The 8,872-nt window shown below is 46.7% G+C and overlaps 1 protein-coding gene across 1 annotated transcript; it reads left to right on the top strand.

Annotated features, from left to right (window-relative positions):
• The first annotated feature begins 550 nt into the window (after window positions 1–550).
• BTG4 (BTG anti-proliferation factor 4) lies at window positions 551–5,643 on the top strand. Its single transcript, XM_063139354.1, has 4 exons — window positions 551–723; window positions 2,087–2,224; window positions 4,525–4,726; window positions 5,458–5,643. The coding sequence occupies exons 1-4, from the start codon at window positions 551–553 to the stop codon at window positions 5,641–5,643; spliced, it is 699 nt and encodes a 232-aa protein (XP_062995424.1).
• Window positions 5,644–8,872: the final 3,229 nt, after the last annotated feature.

An 8,872-nucleotide genomic window follows, 5' to 3' on the forward strand; every position in this document is an offset into this window, starting at 1 on the left:
AAGCCAAGAAAAGTGATGAAAACCTAGGGTGACCAACTGTCAGGATTTCCCCGGATTTGTCCTGGTTTTTGTTCTTTCCATGGTGTCAGGGGGGATTTTCTATAATTTTCAATAATGTCCTGGAATGACACACCTTCCCCTTTAAGGCTGCCATTAGCATGGCAGGAGGGAATGACATGCGTTCTTGAGGCACATCATTCCCCCACCCTGAGCTCCAATTGAGGTCTTAAAGGGGAAAGTGGGTCATTCGTGAACATTATAGAAAAGGCCCCAATTGGAGTGGATGGTGGTGGTGCAGAATGAAATCCTTTCCCCTCCTCCACTCCAATCGGGTTCTTTAAGGTGGCGGGGGAATAACGTACTTTCTGCAGGACTCAGAAAGCTGCTTCCCCCACACACACTAGGTGTCCTCTTTTTTGGTTTCCCAAATATGGTCACCCTATGAAAACCAACAAGCCTCTGATCTTCTTTTCTCCCCCCATTTTGGTGTCTTCCATTTCTACGACCAAAGCAAGAGGTTTTGTCTTGTGCCTGGAATTCAAAAGAAGACATGAAAGATGAAATAGCTACTATGGTGTTCTTCATCACACGCCTGGTGAAGAAGCACAACAAACTGAGCAAGGCCCAGCTGGAGATGTTTGCATCCAAGCTGCTGACGACTCTGTTCGAGAGGTACAAAAACCACTGGTACCCTGACAATCCCTCGAAGGGGCAAGCTTTCAGGTAAGTGTCACAGGTGTGCCCCTCACTCATTTATTTGCCCAGTTTGTCTGCAAAATGGGGACTTGTTTTCCTCTAGAAATCCATTATTCCTGCTAGTGCTGGCTCTGGGTTTTTGAAGGCCCTTGGGTGAAGACACCCTTCATGGGCCTCCTCCTACAGTGGGTCTTCCTTCTCAACATCATTGTGGCCTGCTGCTATTGCTCCTGATCCTCTTTGCTACCCATTGCTTGCTTGGCAGACAGAGAGCCAGTGAGCAAGTAAGCCATGGCATCTCTTGCTCCTCCTCACCACTTATATACATGACAAAGCATATAAGTTTTGGCATTACAAAAAGGAGGTCCAGGATCTCTTCTCGATCATCCCAGAGTGCAGGACACGGAATAACGGGCTCAAGTTACAGGAAGCCAGATTCCGGCAGGACATCAGGAAAAACGGTTAGAGCAGTACGACAATGGAACCAGTTACCTAGGGAGGTGGTGGGCTCTCCCACACTAGAGGCCTTCAAGAGGCAGCTGGACAACATCTGTCAGGGATGCTTTAGGGTGGATTCCTGCATTTAGCAGGGGGTTGGACTCGATGGCCTTATAGGACCCTTCCAACTCTACTATTCTATGATTAGGTGAAAGGAAAGAAAGAAAGGCAGGCTTGCACCAGAGAGCCGGTGTAGTGGTCAGAGCATTGGACTGAGATCCAAGAGATCTGGATTCTAGTCCCCACTTGGCCATGAAGCTCACTGGATGACTGTGGGCCAGCCTCTGACTCTCAGCCTAGTTACCTCACAGGGTTACTGTGAAGATAAAATGGAGAGAAGGATCATGTAAGTCGCCTTGGGTTCCTTGCAAGAGGAAAATGGTGAGATAGAAATGGAATAAATAAATCTCTGTGTCATGTAAAATATGCACAGCAGTCAAAGGGGGGTTAGATGTGCAGCCAAAAACACCTTACTTGCACCCTGTTGCCAACGCATGTTGGAGACTTCAGCCAATGTTTCCTCCCCTCACTCCCAACTTCCATACAGGTAGAGTTAATATGGGCTGCATGGCATTGCTGTTCTTGATGCTAAGAGAACATTGAACTGTGTGGAACAAGGGTGTAGTGGTTAGAGTGTTGGACTGGGACTTGGGTGACCCAGATTCAAGTCCCCACTGAGCCATGAGTCTCACTAGTTGACTGTGAGACAGTCACTGACTCTTGATCTAATCTACGTCACAGGGTCATTGTGAGGATAAAATGGATAGGAGGAGGAGGACTGTGTAAGCTGCTGAGGCTTCCAAGGAAGAGGAAAAAAGATGGGATATAAATGTAATAATAAATACTAATAAAATGACAGGCCCGGCCTGGCCATGTTCCACTTCTTGTACAGGTGCATAAGGATAAACCAATTCAATGCTAGAGATCCTTTGCTAGACCAAGCGTGTGCAGAGAGCAATGTGGACTTCAGGAGCCTTGGCTTACCGAAGGAGTTGACTGTCTGGGTTGATCCATTTGAAGTCTCCTGCAGGTGAGCTGTTTGGAGGGAATTAAAGCACTTTCCCGGAGAGTGGATGAAGCAAGGGTTGGCTGATTTTGGAGAAGGCCTTTTAAATATAGCCTCCTGTGGGTAGTTCTATTCTCTTGCACTCCAGTGGGCTCAGTGGCTAAGCCTTTTGGGTGGAACCATGGGGTGTTCAATGCAGAATCAATGGCAGGTTGGAGCCCTGCTCATAGTTTACATTGGGGGAGGGGATTTCCCCACTCCATAGTGTCTGTGGGCGGTGAATCCACTCCGGGTTTCAGTAAGAGCCAGTCAGAATTCTAAAGGAGCTCGCCAAGGTGTGACGCCCAGAGGACCACCCAGAGGGCAGCAGGTACTGAAGCAAACTCCATTTTATTCTTGCACTCAGAACGGTGCCATAATGGAAGTAAGTTGCGCAACTGCATATGCTCATCCGTTTTATTTGTTTGCGTACATCAGAATTTGCCAACAGTTTTCTTGTTGTGCTAGCATCTCAGGAATGTCAGAATGGCCCTTGAAACGGGTACGGAGGAATGTTAGCGGAAGTAATACAGATGGCTATCTAAAATCATGAAGTCCAGGGTCTAAAATTACCTAGTAGCACCATGAACATCTGCTCTCAGATGGATTTGGCTGCAACTCCCAGAATTCCCCAGCCAACGTAGGTTTTCTGAGAGTTGTAGGATGGGAAATGCTGGTGTAGTGAAATGACTAAGAAGCTGAGCTATGAATCAAGGAGACTCAGGCTTGAAATTCTCTTATGCCGTGAACTTACTGGCTTGCTTTAGTCCAGGAGTTCTTAACCGGTGGGGTACGCCTCCCCAGGGGAGATTTGGACTGACTCCAGGGGAGGTGGGAGTAGCCTCTCAACTATAAATTCTTTATTTTATAAGTACATAGCAGCGCAGCTTGGCCCAACCTTATTTCTTTCTACTTATCTTGGGAGCTACGACGTAGCTCATTTGTACACCACGGGCGTTATCGTAGTTATTGTTACCTGCTACATGTGCGTTAGCGTTCATGAAGAACAATCAATCTTTCAAGGTAAGTGACTGCTTTGTTCCAAGTCACTTCCCCCCCCCTCCCCCCCGGTTTATTGCAAAAAGTTGAGCTGGGCCGAAAATGTTGATTGTTCCATTTTTTGGCATTTCGTGGAGGGGTGGGAGGAAAACGAAAACTCTGGACAAAAAGGCTTGGGGAAGGAGAAATTTTCAGAGAATTTCTCCTTGGGGAAAGTGACAGGGTTTCCACCTTTTGAAGTTTAAGAAGTTGTTCCTTTCTTCTTTCAATTTTTTAAAAATATTTTTAAAAGCGCCCCTTGTGTTGTGCCCTTTCCCCCAATACTAGGGTGACCCTGGGGAAAGGAGGACAGGGCTCCTGTATCCTGTAACAATTGCATAGAAAAGGGAATTTCAGCAGGTGTCCTTTGTATATATGGAGAACCTGGTGAAATTCCCTCTTCATCACAACAGTTAACACTGCAGGAGCCCTGCCCTCTTTAAAATCTGGTCACTCTAATATAGCTCCTGCAGCTTTAACTGTGGTGATGAAGAGGGAATTTCAGCAGGTTCTCCATATATACAAAGGACACCTGCTGAAATTCCCTTTTCTATGCAATTGTTACAGGATACAGGAGCCCTGTCCTCCTTTCCCCAGGGTCACCCTAACCTACAACTCCCAGCATAGGCTTCTTCTCCCTAAACTTGATTGGATTGTGCGGCTGGGATCTTCCAAGTGTTGAGGGGTGGTTTACAAACAAACAAACAAGACTCCTCCACAGTCGGCTACAAAATTATTCATTGCTTGTGTTTGTGTTCCTTTCATTGAATATGCATTTTTTTTAGTCCAGAGACAGAACTAAAAATGCAAACTCGTCCTGCCTAAGCCTAAATTTTGGGCCGTTAACACATGGGAGGCGTGGGCCGTAAGATTTTTCACAAGGGAGGTGTGACACCAAAAAGGTTAAGAACCACTGCTTTAGTCAATCCCGTCCCCCTTCAGTCTCCAAGCCTTGGTCCTTGAACCCTGGGCCTACCTTACAGGACCGTCAGAAGGATTCCTTCTAGATTGTGTTATATGAAGTGCCCTGGCTAGCGAGAAAAATGGCAGGTATTTGTGCTAAGTAAGGGCACACCTTTGTAAAACGGACTCGCTTCATGCAAACGGGCACAAATGGCTTTGCGTAGCTTGTTGCAGAGGGGAGACCCGCTGTATCCCAAAAGGAAGTCTAGTAGCTCCTGGCCCGTTGCTTTGGTCGTCATACCTGCAGCTGCCTGATGCCTTGCCCAATGAACCCCTCTGTCTAGATACGGTGAGAAGAACCTGCCTTTCACGGTGGCTCACTTTGAAGGCAACGAAGAGGACCACGACATCTCTCAGTGCATCCGCCAGGCTGTGGATAAGGCCCTGACATACGACCACCAATCGAGCACTTCCTCTGACGAGGAGAGCTCCATCACGCAGCCCAAAAGCATCCCTACGGTTAGCAACCCAAACAGTGTGTACCAGGTGAGTGGGCTGCATGCTATGGATGAGTGAGCAGATCTGGCTCTGTGCCTAGCTCAGCCGCCACGGACTCCCTTCTCTCTGTGTTTTTTTTTGCCATTGCTAGAATGACTTGGACAAAAGACTGTAATGGTGGGGGCTGGCTAGACATACTGATATCTCTGCTCTAGAGGGTTTACAGTTTGAAGAAATGCATGCTGAAGGGGGGATCCTGTTAAACGAATACTGAAGGGCAGGGTGGGAACTTCTGTGGTCTTGTTTTTAAGTTGCTGAAAGGATTACATAGAGGGGGAAGGACAGGAAAGCAGATATGTCTTGGGCTGGCACAGAGAGCCTTAGATGGGAGTGTATAGTATCTTGGATCCGATGGGGCAGGCTGTTCTCTGAGCTGGCATTACACTGATCACACTAACATCAGGCATCAAATATGAAATGTCATAAATTGTCACTCTGCAGTGATATTTAATATTTAATACTGTATGTGATGTAAAGCACGGACATCCAGAATGCCGGGATGATAGTCAGCATGAACATCAATACTGAGAGGAGAAATTCTGGCTGCAGACTCATCCCCACCCCAAATAACTTAGGGGTATCCCTTAAGCCAAGGTTGCCTGAAGCTCCTGACCATGTTGAAGTTCAAAGCAGGGTTGGGTTGAGTTCTTCTGTACTCTTTGGAACAGCACAAAACCAACCTACTTTTCCACCTCTTCAACTTCTTTGTCTGGTCCCAGTGTGGCGAGCCATTCCACATCTGGGCTCAGTACTCTCGCAGGAAAGTGCACGGCCCTGATGGAGTCCACCCAAACCCAGCCAGTGATTGCTACCTTCAGTACAAGGGCTACAAGGCCTGCCGGCCATCAGCCGCGTTCGCTGGTCCTCGTATAGACAGATACCACTGGGTCAACTCCAACCGATAATACAGGGACACTGCCTTCCTCACTGAATTGTGAACCCTGGGGAAGAATGAACCTTTGTAGCCTGGAAGGACGTTAGGAGCTTCACCAGGAGAAAACCCTCTTCAGTCATTTATTACAATTCTTGTCTCTTCCTGTCTCCACCTCTCTTTTTTAGAAATTCCTTTTCGTGTTTGCAACTTTTAAAATAAGCACTCGATGCTAAAGTCTCTTTTTTAAAAATGATTTTAATGTGTTTTTATGGCACGATTGAAAACCGAACTGCAGAATTACACTTGTGGAAAACTTAAAAAGGAAATCCAGTTACTAATAAAATGAAATGTGTGGTTTTTTTTAAAAAAAATTGTCCTGGCATCTTGATCAAGAGGGGAGGACAGGAACACTGAAAATGTGACATGGCTTTCTGAAAGGAATTTGTTAAGGGGTGTGTGTAATAGGATGACAAACACACACATTGCATGGACTCTTTTTCCTGTGGGTCAGGAACCATGAGATGTTCATCAGAACTAAGGTACTTCCAAGTGGAGATCTCCTGGCGATAGCATTCAAAACCCATCGTGCACCTATTCCATCTTTTGTTTCCCTTGAAGAAACTGTGGAAGAACACAGGTGGGCTATAAGTGGAAATCTATGTGTGGACCTCTCATAAAATTCTGTGAATAAGGCTTGCAGTTGAACACAAAAAAGCCTTGTCTGGAAGCATCTCTTGTCCTTGAACTGCTCAAGACAACATGGGCAAATTGGATTCCAATCTGGCTTCAGGCCTAGTTGTGGGTCAGAGACTGATTTGGATGCCTTGGTGGATGATCTACACTGTGAACAGAGCAGTGGAAAGATGTCCCCGTCGGTTCTGCTGGACCTTCCAGTGGCTTTCACTACCATTGACCATGATATCCTTCTGGGGTGTCTATCTGAGATGGGACTGGGAAATGCTGTTATATGGTGGCGCCAGCCCATCTTGGAGGGGCAATCTCAGAAGGTGCTGCTGATTGATTCCTGTTTGACATTGTGGCTGTTAGCCTTGGTGTCCCATCTTATCCCCTATGCTATTCAACGTATACCTGAAAACCCTTGGAGAGACTGTCTGGGGTTCAGTGCCCCCGGCATATTGGTGACACCCAACTCCATCTAAATCCAAGGAAGCTGTTCTAGTTCTCAACTGGTGTCTGATGCGAGTAATGGACTAGATGACGGCAAACATATATAAGCCTAATCTAGACAAGACAAATGCTGCAAATCTTTGCCTCTTCATAGTTCTCTCTCCAGTTTGGTTTAATATATCTTGTCTGCAGGAGCCATGGACATTAAGTGATATTGCCCCGCTCTTGTAAGGTTTACTCCCCACTTCCTTGTTCTAAAATGCAACAACCATGTTGCCAAGGTAGCACGTGAAAACAATCAGAAATGCAGTTAGCCACTTTTTAAATTCTTTTATTGTACTTCCTTGTGGTCTATTGCTAGCCGTATCTCTAAGTCCAAACAGCAGCAAGATGGGGTCAGGAAGGAAGGATCTGGTATGACTTATAAGAGACCCTTCTCTTATAATTGCAGAGTCTTACTAACCATTTCTTTTTTAACTAGTGAACAGATAGTGAACCGCCCAGAGAGCTCCGGCTATTGGGCGGTATAGAAATGTAATAAATAAATAAATTAAATAAATAAATAAATTTACTATCCCTGGACTCCTTGTGAGGAAGGGCAGGTTATCAATCATATTAATTGCTCAGAGAAACAATTGAAACACATCCTCAACTCACTTCTGTTTTCTTCCCTCCATCCCTGGTTGCTCTTATAAGGCCACTGGAGACTCACTCAGGCCTCCTTGCCGCCAGCATTTCTAGTTCCCTCAGCAAGGAGTCCTTCTCCAAGCTGATGGCCTCAGCCTGATCAAATGCTGAGTTTCCATAAGCGGAACTCCTGAAGTCCTGCTGTTCCTTCTCCAGGAGTTGCACCAATTTCTCAGTTAGCCGGGCTAGCTGGTCTTCTGTGGTTATTGCTTCAGTAATGGCGGAAGGGCAGCTTTCAGCTGGGGAACTGATGAAAGAGAAGCATACAGAGTCAGGCTTCATTCTGTGTGTGGTCTCGCAGTAAATGGATGTAGCTTTGAGCTGGGAACTCTTGTGTTCACCTTTGCCTTAGCCGTGGACTCGCTAGCACAGCCTATCCCAACCTGGTGCCCTCCAGATGTCTTTGTCTCCAACAACTCCCATTGTAGATGGGGGATTTTGGGAGTTGTAGTCCAATGCATCTGTGGGGGGCACCAAGTTGGGGGAGGTTGTGATAGATGGCTTTACCTGAGATTTTAGTTTCCAGACCTCATTATCTACCATACATAGATAGTGATAGTGGCCTACCTTAGAGGGTTGTGTGTACAGATGACTGAGATAATGTAGGTGGAGCATTTAAGGAAAATGTTATAAACACTGAATATTATAAATAATGCAGGGCTCCCACACCTTCATGCCAGGTGCCGAGTGCACAGGATCTCTCCCTCTTCCCCCCTCTCCTTTACTTATTCCATAGGGCTGTGGGGAGGATACAAGGGACTTGACCATGTAGGCCACCTTGAGCTCCTGGAAGGGCCAGTTCAGATGACATGAAAACCCATCGTGGATTAATTAACATTCAAGGTGCCATGGCATGTGCCATTCTCCATTATGAATATGCAACAGCCCTTCCAGGGTTTGCTGTGACTTCTCGTGTTGTTTGAAGCTGGCTGGGGAGGGTTATTTGAGGGTTAAACAAGCCTTGCATAACAGACTGTGGGTTATGCAAGGCACGCGCTGCAGCTCCTTGTGGGTAAATTCATTCACAATGGGCTGTGGTGTGGTCCAAACCAGGTCAATAAGTCGGTTCAGGGGCAGATATATGGATCTAAACAAATGGGTCAGTCCTAACCCTGAAATAGCTGTGCAAGATTTTTAGGGCCAACTGATACCACATAACTAAAAGAAATGTTGAACTAGTGGGATAAAGCAAACCACTTGCAGTGGTGGTACAATTGCAATAGGCTGAGTGGGGGGGGGCGGGTGATGCCACCCACCAAGCCCTCCATCATGTAAGGGGCGTGGCCCCATGCCTGATGTCATGGATGTGGACACACACCTGATGTGGTAAGGGGCATGGTGGCCATGCTCTCAGACATAATTGGGACCTGGTATGTACACAGGATTTATGTTACACACAGTGCATCTGCCAGGAACCAGCTTGGCTGTGCATGGGGCAGCCACGT

Source organism: Elgaria multicarinata, chromosome 12 (genome assembly GCF_023053635.1).
Source record: "Elgaria multicarinata webbii isolate HBS135686 ecotype San Diego chromosome 12, rElgMul1.1.pri, whole genome shotgun sequence".
NCBI classification, from domain to species: Eukaryota; Metazoa; Chordata; class Lepidosauria; order Squamata; family Anguidae; genus Elgaria; species Elgaria multicarinata.

Coding starts and splice junctions, on each gene's coding strand:
- BTG4 (XM_063139354.1), top strand. CDS start 551: ATGAAAGATGAAATAGCTACTATGGTGTTCTTCATCACACGCCTGGTG. Junction 724..2,086: donor TCGAAGGGGCAAGCTTTCAG/GTAAGTGTCACA, acceptor CTTCTTGTACAG/GTGCATAAGGATAAACCAAT. Junction 2,225..4,524: donor CCATTTGAAGTCTCCTGCAG/GTGAGCTGTTTG, acceptor CCCTCTGTCTAG/ATACGGTGAGAAGAACCTGC.